Source organism: Gigantopelta aegis, chromosome 2 (assembly GCF_016097555.1).
Source record: "Gigantopelta aegis isolate Gae_Host chromosome 2, Gae_host_genome, whole genome shotgun sequence".
Lineage (NCBI taxonomy): Eukaryota > Metazoa > Mollusca > Gastropoda > Neomphalida > Peltospiridae > Gigantopelta > Gigantopelta aegis.
The window spans coordinates 31,817,537-31,838,803 of record NC_054700.1 but is presented as its reverse complement, the minus strand read 5'-3'; the positions used below and the strand labels follow the sequence as shown (position 1 = coordinate 31,838,803).

The following is a 21,267-nucleotide window of genomic DNA, read 5'->3' as shown; positions in this document are numbered from 1 at the left end:
ATGTTGAGCATGTAATTATATAAACATTAACTAAAACAAAACGTAAAATGCAAAACAAAATTAAATAAAACTACAAGTCTGAAAAGTGACCGTAACAAATTTCTAAATCAAACGATGCAAGACACATACATGTATATTACATACACACATATATTACATACATATATATTAAATAATGTATACACATAGTTCACATACAAATACTGAAAAACTGAAATTGCCTCAACAAACACAATTCACTATGAAAGTAATGCAGAATAACTCAAGGACCAAGAACTTCACACAGCCTTTGGATTATATTAAATGTGTTGGATCACATTAAATGTGTCGGATCATATTAAATATGACCGGTCATATTAAATGTGTCGGATCACATTAAATGTGTCAGATCGAAAATTAAATGTGTCAGACTGCGGTATGCCTTAAGTATAGAAAAATCACTGAATGATCAGTCTTCACCATGAGCAAAATCACTGAATGATCAGTCTTCATCATGAGCAAAATCACTGAATGATCAGTCTTCACTATGAGCAAAATCACTGAATGATCAATCTTCACCATGAGCAAAATCACTGAATGATCAGTCTTCACCATGAGCAAAATCACTGAATGATCAGTCTTCACCATGAGCAAAATCACTGAATGATCAGTCTTCACCATGAGCAAAATCACTGAATGATCAGTCTTCACCATGAGCAAAATTACTGAATGATCAGTCTTCACCATGAGCAAAATCACTCTCCTGAAAAGATGCTAGGCAAGCAATCACATCAAGTTTCAAATGAAATTCATTAACTATTTTATAGCAAGGTGATCAATTTGCAGCGCTCTCCTAAAACTTTCCAGGCGAGTGAGTGTGAAGGGGAGCCAGAGCGGGAGATCGAGATCACTCGTCTTTCCTGGAGAAGACTGGATGACTGTTCAGCACATGCATTAATTGGTGCATCTGTATACACATCATATTTACTTCACACTGCCAGAAACAGTATTTGAAGTTGGATGGAAGTTCCCCCACAAAATGTTTGTATTTGGATAGCTTCAAACATAAATTTTCTTACATCTGGAGAACAAAACAAAAAATATTGGATCACCTGGAATCACCATGGATCACCTGGGGCCTACATGTAATTTACAAAGCTCTCTTAAGCTCACTTAAATCACATTGCATCGTCCTTGTAGGTCTTTTTGTATTGCTCTACAAGATCGTGAAGTTGTGAGAATTTAGTGAATCAAGCCACTGGTCTAACACTTTACACAGATCACTACCAAGAACTATGTTTCAATCACTACAATAACTATCAAGACACTATTTCATAACGATCACTAACTACTTGTACATGGACTAGCTACTGTCACAAATCCCCATAGTTCCCACTTGCTTGGTATAGGAACAAAACTATGTTCTATATTTTTTATTGACTTACATGTACCGGTACATGTAGTACTAACAGGGTTCAAAGTTTGCTTTCTTTAATGACACAACTAGATCGCATTGATTTATTAATCATCAGCTACTGGATGTCAAACATTTGGTAATTTTTACATAATGTTTTAGAGAAGAAACCTGCTACATTTTACATTAGTAGCAAGGGATCTTTTATGTGAACCATCCCAAAGAAGGAATAGCACACGCCATGGCCTCTGATATACCAGCACTGGCTGGAATGAGAAAAAGCCCAATGGTGTCCTGATTACTTTTGTTTTTAAAAATGTGCACCCATCCTAGTTATTGCAGGCCTCAATACTCAGGAATTCATACCAAATTTGATATGATTCAGACCAAAACCTATGACCAATTGACAAAACAAAGACATAAAAACATGACAAATCAAAACATACATAAAGTGCATCAGGAATAACATGCGACAAAATTACTTTATGCAAAATAAATATAAATAAACCAATAAATGAAATAAAAACTGTAAAGGGTAATTAATTACCCACTCCCTCCTTTAGTTTGTTTAAGTTTCACCTTGTCAAAGATGCTGTTTGACAAGGACTGCAAGGTAGTTCGGAGGGAAGCCCCGCTTCGATGCCATGTACTTGTTCCATGCAACACGACAAAACAACTCACAGTAAATATAGGGTGCGACCAACACTGACTGCACATACAGCACACTATAGATATAGAGATATGAACCATGGTACCAACAAAACAACCACCAAAAATAAAGCATCACGAAAGTGGCAATGAAACTTAATGTGTCATTAAACCTTTTTTCATTTTATTTTATTATTTATTTATTTTATTTTACTTCCAAATTTTTTTTTTTAGAAACTTCAATTTGTGTAAACAAAGAAAAGAATAACAACCTTGGAAATATAAAAAATCTTTACAAATTTAAATAAAATTTTATGAATAATTTAAAAATTGTAGTGACGAAACAATGTTTTATTTTTCATATTTGTTGTTACTGTCTTTAAAGCTTGAGATGATAACACAAATTAAAATAGCTGTTGGAAATTCCACAAACAACAGAAATTGTCCAAAATAATTTGCTAGTATTTTAAAACATTTTTGACAAGACAGTTTTTTTTTTAATAAATGGGAAAAAGTTTGTTTTGTTGGGGGTTTTTTGTGGGTTTTTTTTTTTTTTGGGGGGGGGGGGGGTTTACAACTATTATTCTTTTCTTCTCATATTAAGCCAAAAGAAAATTGGTGATAGGTGTTTCCAGATTGATTTTGTATTTTGTTTAGGTACCAGTTTGATAACTGTACAAAATTATATAAAGTTCTTCAAAATGTGTTACGCTGATGCATGATCTATTTTTGGTGATGCTTTATACAACCTTCTCACTGTGGTGGATATATACATGTACGTACTCTAACACCGGCAAACCAGCCAAACAAATCAGTACTTACATTCTCCTAGTGGCCAAAACATAAGAATAAAACAAAACAAATATATTTTAAAAACTGACATAATTATACATTTGTACATGTAGGTCTGTTAAAAACATTATTTGATTAAATAAATACAAAGGTATATACAGTTTGATAGATTACAAAAGAAAGAAATATAGCTCTACACTCAGGCCTGTAGCCAGCTGGTGTCACTGGGGTGGAGGGAGGCAGGGGAGTAGGTTCACTTTTTAAGGGTATACTAAATTATGGCACACATCAATAGGTGAAGTCTAGCAGACTCTAAGGGGGGGTAATTTCTTTGTCAGGAGTGTGATCACCCTCATACCTTATCTCGTTACAGACCTGTTTCCACTGAATATAAAGTACAGTATAAAAAACCAAATAAAACCAAAAATGGATCAGGGCTTCTAGATTATGGTAGCCCCACTCAAATGGCTAGTGATATTCAATGTTGGGCTAGTAAATAACTACTATTGCCATGCCAGACGGCTAATGAAATTTGTTTGTCAAATATTGCAGTTGTCTATTTTGTGAATATGAATATCCTGCCCTCCACCCCCACCCAAATGTTAGTGTTTCCAAGCTATATATGTCTCTTCGGGTGACATCCATGCAAATTTTACTATTATATAGTAAAATTGTATTAACTTAACATAAAGTAGGGCTAGTGAATTTTTAATTGTGTCTAGTAAATTTTTAAAATCACTGATCTCATGGCTACAGTAGAAATACAATTACAGTTTCAAATGGTGATCGAAATGTAAAGTGCACACTAACAGTAAAGTCATCTCTGCATAGTTGGCCAAATAGGTGGCACCCTGTCATTAACATTTTGGTAATTATGTCTATTCTGAAAAATTATTTTAACAAATATTTTTCCTAAATCTGACACTATGGATCTTTAGTTTGATACTTTTCAAGTTTACTCCTAACATTAAATTAAGATGGCTCACTCTGTGGTTTAGGTAGGGGTGTCAGTTTGTTTCTTATCGTGTTCATACTAGTCAAAAACACACATGTTGGCTTATAAGTTTAATGTTATGAGTGAACTCCAAAATACCAAAATTAAGTCTTTCATCAGATTTTATAAATTTTGTGAATTTTATACACAGTACTTAATGACCCTTTGGTCGCCTGAAATTTCAATACAAATATTGTTCCAGGCAACCTCACAAGCCTCAACATAGAACCCTGCAACTAAAGTAGTGTCGGAAATAGAATAAAACTGATTTTCGTCAATTTTGTCTTTCATATTAAACTGACAAGTAAATATTTTGTAAATATCTATTTAATGATACTCTATCTAATTTAGCATTTAATTGATGTACAAGGTGGTGTTTACTCTTAAAATTAAATGAAAGATGTCAGTAAACAGGTGATTTGTGCTCTTTATTGGAATAGACTATAACATATTTTAATCGACATGTGTCAATTTCATTTACCATTAAACAAACTTTTAATTTAAAACTGCAAGTTAACTGAGTATTTTGAATTGCAGCATAAATTATTAATTATGATCAGCATATTTAGTGAATATAAATTCAATATAAGTATGTTAAAAATGTACACAATCTTGCAACCACTTAAAGGTGCTATATCGAAGTTATATGTGAGCATCTGTTTGTGACAAAGATTCTCCAATAAAAATTTATTTTCTACTAGTAGATAAAATTATATTGTTAGAATCATTTGTGGGCATATAATTGAGGGTGTAGTCTTTAAATTTTAAAACAAAATTTAATTTAAAAAAATATATATTTGCATTAGATGTGATTATGCAACATGGAGATAACACCTTTAATACATGTACATAGCACCTTTAATACCGGTATAATAGATCACACACTCAGAATGGTTCTGGACAGTTTAGCTCTAAAGTTACTTAGATATGTCTACAAATATTTTGTTTTGGAGAGGGATATGGGTAAACAGTAATCAGAGAGGGTCCCTCACATACTACAACAGGAATGAAATTAACATGTCCATCATTTTTCTTTTTATAGTCTGTTCCAATAAAGAGCACAAATCACCTGTTTACTGACATCTTTCTTTTAATTTCAAGAGTAAACACCACCTTGTACATCAATGAGAACTCAAACAAATAAATGCTAAATTAGGTAGAGTATCATTAAATAGAGATTTACAAAATATTTACTTGTCACTTTAATATGAAAGACCAGATCGACAAAAATCAGTTTTATTCTATTTCCGACACTACTTTAGCTTCTGAATTGTTATAATGTGTACTTTTACTGAGTACAAACCCAGGCACGGATGCAGCATTTTTTAATAGAGAGGGTCCAAAACCCATTGTAGTTTTTGAAAATAGAATTTAAAGGTCTTTGACAGGTGAACGGGATAACTTTGCAATTTTGTGTATTCTCTAATATATACTGTTTCACCAAAATGAGGTGTGTGTGTGTGTGAGTGTGTGTGTGTGTGTGTGTGTGTGTAAATAATACATCTGGTAATTTAAAAATATATGTCACAAATGGTGATTATATCAATTATAATTCACATTTAAAGCCACTGCGGAACACTCTTAACTAGCTGCACACAACCAAGAAAGCAAGCTCAGAGGAATGAAGCTGATCTTACTAAGTAACGATATGTTACTACTAAATATACAAAATAGAGTCTACATGTATGGGCTATATTTAGTGTTAGAAATCAGGACATAAATTTAGGAATGTTATTTTAATATTCTAATGGGAAAAATATTCCCGATTACATATAACTTTTCAATTAAACAATTCATGATAAATATACAATGTATGTTTTGGTAATATCCTATAACGTACCTATAATATCCAGGTCACAACCCCAGTTGATGTTTTGCATTATTCACCAGTTAATAACGTGTTGCTGTCAATGAGTCATTTGTTTATACGCTAACACGACCTGTATACACGTACCTGAGTGTAACATGTTGATATGATTTACTTAAAAAGTGTGACATCAAACTGCATTTGTGCTAATTGTGATGACGTCATCACCAACGGAGGCAAATTAAAATTCCATTTTAGAACCGCTTACGTTATAGAATAAATAGAATTCACTACTCATGTTTTTAATATGTATACTATCAACCTCATCTACTTAATCGGTATTTGTTTCAGCAGAGACTTGATAAAATCTGTATAACATAGTACTCAGTTTATATTTTCCATATCAAAAAACACTTTTGACAAATCCTTTTCTATATAATACATGTATATATTTTAGCCATCACCACACCCCAGTTAGTATTTTTTTTAATCAGTAGTTATAGTGTTTGGGTGGGGTTTTTTTGTTTACTGAATTTATTCACTACCCCTGCAATATTACTCACAACATGGAACCTATCTGTCATATATTGTCGATATATCCATCAGAGATAAAGGTGGATTACAAACACCCAAAATTCGTGACATTTTAATATTGATGGTGAGTAGACATTAGCCCTATGATTAGGGTTGTACTATGGTCTAAAATGACCGCTCCTATTCAGAATGTATGTACAGCATCAGCCGAAACCATACCATAAGTTTTGAGAGGAGAATATGAAATTTTTTCAGACAGACAAACAACAGAAAAGCGACAAAAACTGTACAGACAATTAAAAAAATCTGGAATTCCATATAAATTTGGAAAACTTTCATATCTGATCTATTAGAAGTATAATTAAATTTCATGCTCTATTTAATAAATAAAATAAAAAATCGAACACCATCACCAGTTACGGTAGATACAACCACATACATTTACAATGCTTAAACACCTGTGCAGTGTTCGAGATTAACGGTATCCCGATATCCCGGGGATACCAGAATTTAATTTTGGATACCAGACTTCAAGAACCCAGTATCCCACCGGGATGCCATATAATACAAAATTCTCAGGTGGGATACCAGATTTTGAAATGTTAGTATCCAACTGGGATACTGGCCAAAAAATTTAATCTCGAACACTGCTGTGTTTAAGAAAAACAGGCGTCGTAAATTCGGCCATTTTTAATATAAGATTAAATATGATTAACAGGTAGTTGATAGTTAAGTAACAACATTGAGTATTTAACCTGCAACAGAAGAGATTAGCGGGTGATATGGATGTGATGAGGAAATGAAGCGCTTACAGATGGATATGAACATGATTATTATCTTAAAGTAGCATTATCATATCTCAGATTGGTTGTTTGGAGAATATTTAAATAAATGTACTGAAAAATAAACAGTTTACTCAATCAAATATATAATTCAACTTTTGACAAATGTTTGACAACGTCATTGGTCATTACAGAAGTTTTGGCTAGAGCCCTATGTATTATAGTAATACAATTGATAATTCCCACAAGCCCAGACCAAATGGTTAGTGGATTTGTCAAACCCTGAAATTACAATTCATTATTATTGAAATTTTTATTTTTGAAATCAAATAACAGATGAGAATATCCTAAATAAAATGTTAATGAGCCCAAAAATTTTTTAAAGCATTTTTTTTTTAATTATAATTTAAAGAAGAAAGATGATTAGCTATAGTTCAAGCAGTTTTTTTTCTAAACTGCCAAATACATGTATGAATTTAAGTTAAATCTGGTGGATATATTTCATAATAATACATTTGCCAAAAATCTAATTCAAGAACCTTTACTTTGCTACCTGTAGTCTGGGCAAGTTTAACTGCTGGTATAATTGACTACGCATTTAAAAAAAAAAAGTTGCTAAACAGATGGCAATACATGTATATAAAAAAAAAAAAAAAATAAAAAAAAAAAAAAAAAAAAAAAATACATGTATATTTATCCAGCTCAAACCTGGGATTTGTGGAAACTTTATAAACATGTTGAAAAAATAAAACTCATTACAAGCGTGTACCTTTTTGTTAACCAGAATAAATAGGGCCTATACTATAATGTCATATGATAATGCTACTTCAATGTGCGTGAGCGAACAAGCATAAATAACATCTATCATCTTATCTCATCCTGTCCTGTCCCCAACTCACTCAAAAACAACAGCCTCATAAATTAGTTTTAAATCATTATGTACTGTAGTCAACATTTTATTTAGGGGCCTACGTTTATTGGCAAAGGGACCATCAGGAGTTTGCTGCCATTGTAACAACTTTCTGACTAACACAGCCTTTTTAACTATGTTAAATACATTTTCCTGTTTACAATATCAGTGTCTGTGTGTATTCAATGTGTTTCTGGTCATCCTAGTGTTTGTAGTAACTAAAACTTCATTTTACTTCCTCATGGACATATTATTTTCAGACGTACAAAATTATTGGGAGGTAAACTCTAATCTAGGTTTCTGGAACCATTCAAGCAATCACAAATTCCTTTTTATACACTGTAAATAAAAAAAAATGTCAGCAAGAATAAAATTTGAACAAATTTAGCGAGGCCATACAAGACACTAATATTTCAGGACGCTAAATTTAAAGAGACACACAACACTGTTCCAAAACGTTTTATGACAGATTGTTTTGTTAGTGATTAACTTGACACACAGCAATGGTTACATGCTACTGATTAAACCAAAATGATAGCAAACAACAATAACTAGTTAGCATGCACATTACTGCAATTTTCTACTAAATTTAATTTGTCTGTAAGCTGCATAACATCAAAATTAGACAACATATTATTTCACCTGATCCTACAACTTAAGATTCTTTTTTTAAATTTCCTAATATCATGACCTCGTTAAAGTTTTATGTCACTAATACATTAATCATTTGAATTTCGATAAATTGTAAGATAGCTAACATTTTATGATTTACAGTATAAAGACAGATATTCTAAACAAGAAGATGCATTTCAGAAGTAATTTTAGGGATTAAAAATGTTTTGTCAGTCGGAAACTTGTTATAATATTTATCAGCAAAATATGGATTATTATCACCAAAACAATAAATAAAATAAAATACGGATTATCATCATCAAAGCAATAAATTAATATGCAAATTTAAGATTTAAAGTGATGATCAGTACAAGCAGGGGATCAGAAACAATGGATAACGGTGTCTTTATAATCAAACCAGTATCAATGGTTAAATGTAAATAAGGGGCAGGTAATTGAAGAAGGGTAGATAACTCTTCATAGCTCTTGAAGACTGGATCAGAGAGATAAGATAAAAGAATAAATTTCACTTACGTGTTGTCAGAAAACAGAAACCTACAAATTTAAGCATGAAACATGCACATTTAGTTTAATACTGAAGCAAATGATGTTTAAACCATTATTTGCGGTAAACCGTTTACAAAATAAAATGGAACCATACATATGGGTTTATTAATAACAAAAGAAAGCAGTATACATAATTTGTCTGTGGTGGGGTTTCAAACTGATTCCTTAGAATATGGTAATGGGGGGGGGGGGGGGGGGGTGTGTGTAAAAGAGAAAATATTACGAAATACACACTGTTAAAAGGAAAGTAGTTTATATAGCATGCCGAAGGTTATGAAAGTGAAATCAAAATTTAAAAAAAGATGTGTATAGTATGAAAATGCATCTACTAAGATGAAGTGTAAAACTGTGTCATATACTCAGTTCAAGTCAGACAAAATGCATTAGTAGTATTCATATGTAAAAATAGCATAATGTGCATTCTACTATGAATAATTATTACATCATGGTTGAAAATATGCATGTTTAGTTTTTTTTCTCATTTCTGCATCATAATAAAAGTATGTATTCAAGGTGGTCATTAAAAATATGAAACTTACACAATTTACCCAGTCAATGTAGTTTTATATAATTTTAATAAACATTTTTTAAAATAAACCATCCATAATTTCTACCTCAAACGTGATTGCATATATAATTGCAATAAAAATAGAGCATGATATATGATTAAAACAGATGATAGCAATGACTCATGATCTAACATGAATAATAAATAATGTCTAATGAACAATTTGCTGTATGAAAGTCAAAACACAACTTCATCTTTAAAAGCAGTTTTAAATAATTTCAGTAAAAACAGCAACGATGCATGATGCATGATTTGAACAGAAGAAACCAATGCTTCATCATGGTGAATCAACACTAATGCTAATAACATCCAAAATATATTAATATAAATATATATATTTTTTTTTTAATTACACTTACGCGATTTCTTCCTCTAGCGCTGTTTTAAACAGCTTCAGGAGAAGGTACTCTTCGCGCTGGTTGGCTCCATAGTTGAAGAGCGAGTAGATGACGGACTCCATGAACTTGGTCGTCTTGCTCTGTGGCATCTCGAAGATCAGCTTGGCCAGATACGTGGGGTTTGTCTGTAGCAGGTAGAACAAGTGCTGGTAGTGGTGCAGTCGCTCGTGGCTCTCCTTACTCAATGCTTTCAGACCCCTCAGGTTGCCAGACGTGTCTGAGCGCTTTGTCAGTTTCTTGTTGTGGGTCACGACATCCTGTGAACAGAAGAAAGGAAGGTTAAATGACACCCCAGCACATTATTTTACTAACTCTCCTTGTTTTAGACCTCTCAGGTTGCTAGACGTGTCTGAGCGTTTTGTCAGTTTCTTGTTGTCGGTCACGACATCCTGTGAACAGAAGAAAGGAAGGTTAAATGACACCCCAGCACATTATTTTACTGACTCTCCTTGCTCAATGCTTTCAGACCTCTCAGGTTGCTAGATATGTCTGAATGCTTTGTCAGTTTCTTGTGGGTCACGATATCCTGTGAACATGTTTTAAAAGAAACCAATTTTAAAATGGTAAATTTGATACTTTTACTGACATCAAATGAATTATTCATACTGGATGGCAGTCACAATAGAAAAACAAACCCTGAGGGGGAGATAACTGTGTGTACCTGTAGTGTGATTCTGTTTTTGATGAGCAGTCCTATCTTGATGTCCATCTGATCCAGATCCTGTTCCAGTTGCTGGTTTGACCGAATCTCTGTCACAACATTCTGACGCAACTTCTGAAGCTCTGAGAAAATAGTGAGAAAAAGACAATCAACGAAACAGACACAAACCAATGTTTGTTTATTAACACTGCAGCACATTTTAAACAGGAGTTATTTAGTGTCTGACATATAATTATTTCAACACTTAAGTCAAAGAAGATGGTTAAAGTTCAAAGTTTTTGAGCACACAGATTTATTAATCATTAATTAGTGTTGATAATTCTGATTTACATTCTTCAGAAACAACTGACCACACTGTTCCTATAGCAACAAGGGATCTGTTGTATGCACCATTCCACAGACAGGACAGTGTAACAGACAGAGAATGGGGCCACTGAGGAGGTTCGATACCACCATCCACACACCTCAGACGAGCACTCTAGTAGCTGAGCTACACATGACGTTAGTAGAGTTTACTTATATCCGATGGAGGTTCAAATACTAGTCTTACTATACAAATCATTAAAGCTATCGCATGTCCAGGTACCATCATTTTCTGTACCTTTACATTTATCTAATGTTAAGTGGAGAAAACCAGTCTAGTAAGCAACTGTAATTGCTCACCCTTCTGAACTTCCTTCTGTTTACAAATAAATGTTAAACATAAATTGTCAGCTAGAACTGTAAGGTAGAATAAAAGCTCCAGTAACATAAATTATAAACAGATTTCAACATGACATTTTTCATACAAAGACAAAGCTGCTATGAATGTTCCATTAGCTATGTAAAATGTGTAAGCAAGATTAAGGTGTGAAACATACCAAGTTCTTCAGCGTAGTCGTTGTCGCTGGCGTCCAACAGGTGTACAAACTTCCTCACGACCGACAGAGATGGGTTCTCATCCATCACTGCAAATATCACAAACTTCATATATGATGATTGAATATATATAGAATGAGTTTTCGCTAGATATAATTTTTACGAAATGAGGGAACTTCACATGTTAGTATGTGAGGTCAGATACCATGGGAAGTTCACAAGTTTCATAAAAATGTTATCTAGCGAAAATGTGTGGCATTTTATTTATTACCCACTATCAAATAATGTAAAAACAGACAACTACTTCCAACTTTACTCAACGAGACATGCGAATGCACACAGCTTAGACCAGGGAAGTTGACGTCACTTAAAATGTCGTCATTTAGCCACAAGTACGTACCACTAGGTGCATATGAAATGTGTATGCCATCCTGATTTTCACCAGGTAGGTAATAATAATTAATATACCAAGTTTGTCTTCAAATAGATATTAAATGATAATGGCATATGGTTTTGGATTGTTTTCAAACAGAAGTTATATATGATGAAGACATACCTTTTGGGAACGTTACCATTACAATCACATACACCACAAATATATTAAGCAAAAATAATCTTTTCAGCTGCATCTCAACTGATTTTAACAATAATATCAATAATATCATAACCATTCCTTACTACTAATAATAATACTACAGTCTTGGATAATTTGTCAGTCTTCAGTTTTAAACTCACTGAGTGCCTTGTAATCTTGCTGTGCCAAATTGGATCTGAATAATGCTTGGATTTTGATGATAGAATCTTCCTGCAAAGTGAACAGACACATTCAAATGAAGTTCTGATTTTAACTTTAAATACCAATTTAAGCATGCAAAATTAAACACTATATTATTATTATTCTAGATCTACAGATATTTATTAATCAATACATCTACTCACATTTTATAATATTTATACCTTAAATGTTGGATATGTAACATGCTCTCCTCCCAAACCAAACACAACAAAAGTTACACAATTGAAAGATGCCGTAATAAAATATTATCTCAAGGAATAAGCTTCAAAACTGCTCTGAAAACCTAAACCTATTAATAAAATATTATCTCAAGGAATAAGCTTCAAAACTGCTCTGAAAACCTAAACCTATTAATAAAATATTATCTCAAGGAATAAGCTTCAAAACTGCTCTGAAAACCTAAACCTATTAATAAAATATTATCTCAAGGAATAAGCTTCAAAACTGCTCTGAAAACCTAAACCTGTTAATAAAATATTATCTCAAGGAATAAGCTTCAAAACTGCTCTGAAAACCTAAACCTGTTAATAAAATATTATCTCAAGGAATAAGCTTCAAAACTGCTCTGAAAACCTAAACCTATTAATAAAATATTATTTCAAGGAATAAGCTTCAAAACTGCTCTAAAAACTGCTCTGAAAACCTAAACCTATTAATAAAATATTATCTCAAGGAATAAGCTTCAAAACCTAAACCTATTAATAAAAGCCCATGACAGTGATAGATGTTAAAACATAAATATGCACATTTTGTTTGTAGAATTTAATTATCTATTAATGAAAATAATAACAGGAAAGAGATTAAACAAATACGCACATTTTGTTTGTAGAATCTAAGTCTGTCTCTATACTTCTTCCGATCCCTCCACATTCGAAAATAGGACTGCAGCTGAAAACAACAAGATTTGTACTGTATATCAAAGAACTGTTTGCATTATGAAATACATTCAAACAACAAATAAAACTTGTATTCTATGATACACCAAAAACATGTCTGTACACATCAGCATTATATAGTATGCAGGAGTTTCTACAACAACAGATCTAATGAGGGTTATGAATTCTAAAACATATCACACACGAAACAAGAGCTTTAACATGAATCTCCTACTGAACCCGTCATGCAGTAATTTGAATCGTGTTGCCATAGTGACTGACTGTCTATAAACTAACCTTAATGGCTGCCTTCTCATTGCTGTTAAGATAATCTAATCTGTCCTTGAATTGTTTCCTCTGTTTGTATCCCCTCCAGCAGGCCTAGAAATAACAAGGGAATATTAAAACACAAAGAAAAACTACATATGTTATAATATATATATATATATATATATATATATATATGGTTTTCTCTAACTACAAAAAAGAGCACTGCCAAACTAAAACGTGAAGTTTAAGAAACAATAGGGTGTCGTTGGTAACTGCTCTACTTTTAGTTATGACCATGGGATCTCTACGAAATCCATAAATGTAAGTTGTATAGTCTTCCTTGAGACAAATGACAATATCAATCAATAAACACAAAAATTATGTTGGTAGTTATGCTAAATATACTGAAAATTATGCATTTTGTATGTGCATATTTCTATATATAAATTAGTTTAGACGCATATGTACACCATACATTAAACAAATGTAACGAATTGTTTTAATATGGGCTGAATGCTGGATGCCTAAAATACTTTAAATAAAAATAGATTGACTGACTGATATCATCCATATGTTTCACTGACTGACTGACCGACCGATTGATTGATTGATTGATAGATTGACGATTTAAATCCAGAACTGCATACAGCAAAGCTAATTTTGTTAATTAAAATAACATCGAAGAAAGACATGTATTTTAAGGACAAATGCTAATCAGTCTGAAAATAGATTACCAACTACTAATGAACATTTTAGAATTGTGTTGCAATCTCTGAAAACTGTGAAGCAAATCATAACATGAAACTGAACAAAATGTTCCCAGCTTGGTACAAATCTTGTGCTAGTCGTAGTTTTTCAGCCTGGTTTACCTGTATATTGACTATGGTGGGAAGCTGCATCCTGATTTACCTGTATATTGACTATGGCGGGAAGCAGCGTCCTGATTTACCTGTATTTTGACTATGGCGGGAAGCGGCGTCCTGATTTACCTGTATTTTGACTATGGCGGGAAGCGGCGTCCTGATTTACCTGTATTTTGACTATGGCGGGAAGCGGCGTCCTGATTTACCTGTATATTGACTATGGCGGGAAGCTGCGTCCTGATTTACCTGTATATTGACTATGGTGGGAAGCTGCATCCTGATTTACCTCTATATTGACTATGGTGGGAAGCTGCATCCTGATTTACCTCTATATTGACTATGGTGGGAAGCTGCGTCCTGATTTACCTGTATATTGACTATGGTGGGAAGCTGCGTCCTGATTTACCTGTATTTTGACTATGGTGGGAAGCTGTGTCATGATTTACCTGTATTTTGACTATGGCGGGAAACTGCATCCCGATTTACCTGTATTTTGACTATGGCAAAAAGTTGCGTCCTGATTTACCTGTATTTTGACTATGGTGGAAAGCTGCGTCCTGATTTACCTGTATTTTGACTATGTCGGGAAACTGCATCCCGATTTACCTGTATTTTGACTATGTCGGGAAACTGCATCCCGATTTACCTGTATTTTGACTATGACGGGAAGCTGCGTCCTGATTTACCTGTATTTTGACTATGGTGGGAAGCTACGTCCTGATTTACATGTATTTTGACTATGGCGGGAAGCGGCGTCCTGATTTACCTGTATTTTGACTATGGCGGGAAGCAGCGTCCTGATTTACCTGTATTGTGACTATGGTGGGAAGCTATGTCCTGATTTACCTGTATTTTGACTATGACGGGAAGCTGCGTCATGATTTACCTGTATTGTGACTATGGCGGGAAGCAGCGTCCTGATTTACCTGTATTTTGACTATGACGGGAAGCAGCGTCATGATTTACCTGTATTTTGACTATGGCGGGAAGCAGCGTCCTGATTTACCTGTATTTTGACTATGGCGGGAAGCGGCGTCCTGATTTACCTGTATTTTGACTATGGCGGGAAGCTGCGTCTTGATAAACATCTGCCTCTCTTTGTACGCCTTTCTCTGCAGGTAACCTCTGATCAGGGCCTGACCCTTGATGATGTTCCCCTCGTTAGACTTGAAGAGTAATTCTCTGTCGTACGCTGCCGTCACCTCACTTAGGGAGTTCTGTAGGCAAATAAAACACAAACGTGTAGTACAAGTAGTGTTGGTAAAAACTGTTTCTACTGGCATTGTGATTGAGACATTGATTTTGGTTCAATCAGCAAAGAACTGGACAGACACATGTGTAACATAGAAGTTTAAAGTTGGTTTTGTTTGACGACACCACTAGAGCACACTGATTTATTAACCATCGGCTATTGGATGTCAGACATCTGGTAATTTTGACATATAATTTTAAAAAGAACACCTGCTACATTAAAATAGTGCAGAAACTAACCTCTCTAGACTGAATACCTCTTAAAACCAGACGTTTTGCTTGGTCTCTTGGTGTCCAGTATAGACAGGCTTTACTGTATATTATCACTGTAACAATTCATGGACCATGGGCCCAGATTTACAAAGCTATCTTAGCACCAAGATCACCTTCAGTGTATAACTACCGTATCCACTTAAGGTGATCTATAACTAAAGTAAAGTTTGTTTTATTTAACGACGCCACTAGAGCACATTGATTTTTAATCTTATCATCGGCTATTGGACGTCAAACATAGGGTCATTCTGACACTGTTTTTAGAGGAAACCCGCTGTCGCCACATAGGCTACTCTTCTTTACGACAGGCAGCAAGGGATCTTTTATTTGCGCTTCCCACAGGCAGGATAGCACAAACCATGGCCTTTGTTGAACCAGTTATAGATCACTGGTCGGTGCAAGTGGTTTACACCTACCCATTGAGCCTTGCGGAGCACTCACTCAGGGTTTGGAGTCGGTATCTGGATTAAAAATCCCATGCCTCGACTGGGATCCGAACCCAGTACCTACCAGCCTGTAGACCGATGGCCTGCCACGACGCCACCGAGGCCGGTCTCTATAATTAAGACAGCTTTGTAACATGGGGACCAGTACCCGAGTCTCCTCCTTGATGAGCAGGGAAAGAAAAAAGAAGGAAATGTTTTATTTAACGACGCATTCAACACATTTTATTTATGGCATCAGACATATGGTTAAGGACCACACAGATATTGAGAGAGGAAACCCGCTGTCGCCACTTCATAGGCTACTCTTTTTGATTAGCAGCAAGGGATCTTTTATATGTACCATCCCACAAACAGGGTGGTACATACCACGACATTTGTTACATCAGTTGTGGAGCACTGGTTGGAACGAGAAACAGCCCAATGGGTCCAATGACAGGAATCGATCCCACACTGACCGCAAATCGAGCGAGTGATGAGCAGGGAGTTACAGTCTACAAATGTTTTATTTTGAAACCCCTCAAAACTGTTAACCAGAATCCCCGAAAAACCAGACTTTGTCGTGGGTGTCTGATTTAGAGTGGTTTCACATCCTGTTATCACGTGAACCATTCCATACCTGAATCTCCTCCTTGGTGAGCAGGGCGTGGTCCTTGATGACACCGTCTTGCCGCGACCACAGGTACTCCCCCGTGTGGATGTTGAAGAAGAACTTGGAGCCGTCCTTCAGTCGGTTCATCATCCAGCCGCTTCCACACTCACCTCAATAGCAAAACAACAAGACTACAGGTAACATAATGCCAGCATGTTTTAATGTCATCACAGAGCATATTGAATTATTAACAATTAGCTACTGGATATCAAATACATGATCATTGTGACACATATAACAATCAGAGAAAACCAGCTACATATATATGTACATATATATATATGTCTGTGACATTAAAATGGTGAAATACCCTTTAAAATAGACTTAAAACTCGACTCCATAACACGTTACCTCTCAAAAGCATGTGCATGTTTAAAAATATGAAAAAGGCATTTGTGGCATTAGAAACACCAGAATAACGACAAACACTACCACTAAAATAGATAATCTAAACAATAAAATATAAGTAAAGTTTTATTTCAGTGATTATAAACGGCTCTAATAGTGGCAAATATGCTGTAGTGTTTAAAAACTAGGGTATGTCCCTTTAATGTTATGATCTCCTTAAAGGTAGGGTCAACTCAAACAAGAGCCTTATGTGTTGGAAAGATGCATACCCGGGCCACAAACACAAACTGACACTTTAGCAAATACAAAACGCGTAATTTTAGAGTTAATAAAAAAACATGATTATTCCTGCTAACTGGGGGCAGCCGTTTTGTTTCGTTTTTGTGACGTCCGGTGGGATAGCTTGGGGCGAAGTGACGTCAGCTCCTGACCATCTGCTGTATGTACAGTGTAAACAAAAGCAGTAATTTTCGACAAGGCGCTTTTCTTTGATCAACCTGACTTGTAAAACAGCATAAATGACATAATAATATAATAAACTATTTAACTAAATATATTTCAAGTTGCATTAAAGGAACAAAATGGGGTTATAGTATTTTTCTTTGTTTAATAATCCAAAGGAAAAATGTACACTATTAGGCCTATTGATATGCTACGTTGGAGCAAAAACGACAACCCACGATACCCAAGAGATAATTTTTCTTTTTCTTTGGGACTACGTAATTGGTCAGTTCTGTGGTTTTAGATGGAAAAGTCTACTTAATCAATAGTTTTACAGAACTATTTACAGTAATAAACCATGTCCATTACAATTTTAGGGGCGACAGGTAATATTCCACAATACCGGTATGTATTTTTGTGTCTAGACAGCGTCAGTTAATTGGCTCGTCTGGTTACCAATCAAATACACACCTGCCAATCAGGAATTACAGGTAGAAGCAACTAACTGCATAGACCAGTTAACTAAGAAAACATACTTATTGCTGGCTTACTGGGATGTGTATTATTACAGAACATTGCAATGTATGACTATTTATCATCCCGCAAAAACCAGGTAGATTGTGTTTCTCTAGTTTAAGGCTCATTCCTGACGTGACGCGTTTAGTATTACGTAACCACCAGCTCGCCAGAGGGCGTATTCACTGAGATGGTACAAAATGGCTGTGCCCGTTATATATTATAGCCGTCACATTTTACCGTTTTATTAATTAACTATACGATTATACGTGTTGATATTAAGCAATAATGTGCATTATATATCGTTGAATATGCATACCAGGCCAAATGCCTTAATTGTCCTCTCCTTTAAGGGCATAAGGTAGTTATGAATGTAAGGTGATCTTAACGCTAAGATCTCCTTGAGGGCATAAGGTAGTTATGAATGTAAGGTGATCTTAGCGCTAAGATCTCCTTGAGGACATAAGGTAGTTATGAATGTAAGATGATTCTAGTGCTAAGATCTCCGTAAGGGCATAAGGTAGTTATGAATGTAAGGTGATCTTAGCGCTAAGATCTCCTTGAGGGCATAAGGTAGTTATGAATGTAAGGTGATCTTAGCGCTAAGATCGCTCTGTGAACCTGGTCCCTGAATCTGTTAATCACCTGACTCAGCTTTGTCTCTCTTCAGCTGTTTCAGGTTCTCCATGTAGGATGGCACACAGTCCGGCGTGTAACTATGGAGACCGGTGTCACTGTTCGACAGACCGTGGGACAGAGCTTCGGGGTCATCAGCATCAATGGCAGAATTTATAGCCTGAACACTGGCAGAAACTGAAACATACCCGATATTAATACATAGTTGTAACAATGTATATCTAACTTAGAATCATGGTATTTGTTATTGTGGAATATAATGAACATTTATAATACTAAACCGTGAGTACTTAAAAATGTTATATGGTCTACAGAGATTTAAAGGAAAGCGTAGAATGATTTCTTTCTTAAACATGAAATGGTATATTTTCATTTGAAATTTGGCTTTTACTCATTTGAAAAATAATTACCTTTTCATACAATAATGGCAATATAATATTGTATGGTATTGTAAAATTAGGTGCCAAAAGAATGCTGTTATACCCTGATGTCAACCTTTTGATACAATAATGGTGATATAATATTGTATGGTATTGTAAAATTAGGTGCCAAAAGAATGCTGTTATACCCTGATGTCAACCTTTGTCTTGGCCAACTATGATGCTTGTATTTTCTTTCTTTTTTTATATTTTTTTTATTAGTACTATATGAGATTGGTAGTATCCTGCATTGTAGATAATTTCTACAATGCAGGATATAGCCATTTAGAATAGCATATTTGGTTGTGCTAGCACTAGGTAAGTATGAATAATAATGAAAATTAGAAGACCTTTTTTTAAAATAATGTAGGCCCATTTACATTTAAGCCCTTCTTCAGCATCAGCATTCGCTTTCTGTAAAATCCTTCTTTTGCTATAAGACCGTTTAGCATAAATTTTTCTTATATTCTATAAATATACAGAACTTCACATATGTAGTTTTCGCTACCTATTTATTACACAAGTTTATTTATACACGCGGTCTCGTGGTATGTTCTTTCACATAATAAACGAGTGCAATAAATAGGAAGCGAAAACAACGTATGCGAAGTTCTGTATTTATTACATACCTTCTTTCATGTTTTACAAAAAAAAAAACGGTTTTTAATTTAACGTCATAACAACACTTTGTTAAATCTATGATCAAAACACATTTCATGGATTCATTTAACGTTAAGAATCATACTCTGTGGCAGCCTTGTAAAGTTTCAAATACGATATGACGTCATTTGTAAATCATATATGACGTAAGTAAATAAATGGCATTAATTGCAGAAAAAAGGAATTCCCTATTTAAAAGTTCCGGTCCAGATTGCACACTTGTGCGATACAGGATAAATTTATTACACGGTTTCAAAAGGCCTTTATCACTATAGTAAGATTGAATAGGTATGTAATAAATATAAATACCACAACTCAACAAGTAAAAAAGAAATTCTGTATTTACGTTTGAGCCCGGCTTCAGCATCAGCATTTGCCTTCTGCACGGTTCTTTGTATTTCCTCCAACCACAGCACCGCTTCCAGGTCATTGCTCGCCTGCAAATATAAACACTATGAACATAGGATTTAAAATAAGATTTTTAAAAAGTCATATAAAGCCTAACATGAATTCTTCATAATTAGATGTCTTCTCTACCATAAACCTCTTTGGTGTTGCTGATAGCTGAATCCATAGATTTTTATGTCAATGCATTTCTTTTAAAACATTAAACAAATTCAATTATAATTTTAATTTAATAAATTAAAATATTGTCTTTACAAGCACTGAGAAAAGAAAGAAAGAAAGAAATGTTTTATTTAATGATGCACTCAACACATTTTATTTACGGTTACATGGCGTCAGACATATGGTCAAGGACCACACAGATTTTGAGAGGAAACCCGCTGTCGCCACTACATAGGCCACTCTTTCCGATCAGCAGCAAGGGATCCTTTATTTGCACTTTCCACAGGCAGGATAACACAAACCATGGCCTTTGTGGAACCAGTTATGGAACACTGGTCGGTGCAAGTGGTTTACACCTACCCATTGAGCCTTGCAGAGCACTCACTCAGGGTTTGGAGTCGGTATCTGGATTAAAAATCCCATGCATCGACTGGGATCCGAACCCAGTACCTACCAGCCTGTAGACCGATGGCCTAACCACAATGCCACTGAGGCTGGTCTTACAAGCACTGAGATGATCATTCATAGATGTAACTACAAACCAAGTTCGACTGACGTAGGACCTACAGTTTGTGAGAAATGAAGTTGAACGTAAAACTTCAATGTTGAGTTAAATGCAAAAGTTGTTGCTACCACCACTGTGATCAGATAAGTAACACCTATATTTCACGTTTTTATATTGTAACGGTGAAATAAAAAGCAAAGACCCAAGATGAACTCAAACACTAAAATT

General features: G+C 34.6%; 1 protein-coding gene across 4 annotated transcripts in view; it reads right to left on the bottom strand.

Annotated features, from left to right (window-relative positions):
* The window catches only part of LOC121383755 (ras GTPase-activating-like protein IQGAP1), a 133,068-nt gene that overhangs the window by 36,021 nt on the left and 75,780 nt on the right, over positions 1-21,267 (bottom strand). Inside the window, exons 18-29 of one of the 4 annotated variants that reach the window (XM_041513854.1) lie at positions 20,314-20,404; positions 18,898-19,065; positions 16,915-17,057; positions 15,375-15,545; positions 13,493-13,576; positions 13,137-13,208; positions 12,260-12,329; positions 11,527-11,613; positions 10,667-10,788; positions 9,967-10,262; positions 9,007-9,027; positions 2,864-2,869 (exon numbers count right to left, since the gene is read on the bottom strand). In XM_041513854.1, the coding sequence (XP_041369788.1) occupies positions 2,864-2,869; positions 9,007-9,027; positions 9,967-10,262; positions 10,667-10,788; positions 11,527-11,613; positions 12,260-12,329; positions 13,137-13,208; positions 13,493-13,576; positions 15,375-15,545; positions 16,915-17,057; positions 18,898-19,065; positions 20,314-20,404 (1,331 nt within the window). The remainder of the gene's footprint in view (positions 1-2,863; positions 2,870-9,006; positions 9,028-9,966; positions 10,263-10,666; positions 10,789-11,526; positions 11,614-12,259; positions 12,330-13,136; positions 13,209-13,492; positions 13,577-15,374; positions 15,546-16,914; positions 17,058-18,897; positions 19,066-20,313; positions 20,405-21,267) is intronic. The other 3 variants (XM_041513862.1, XM_041513868.1, XM_041513875.1) reach the window with 3 other exon arrangements.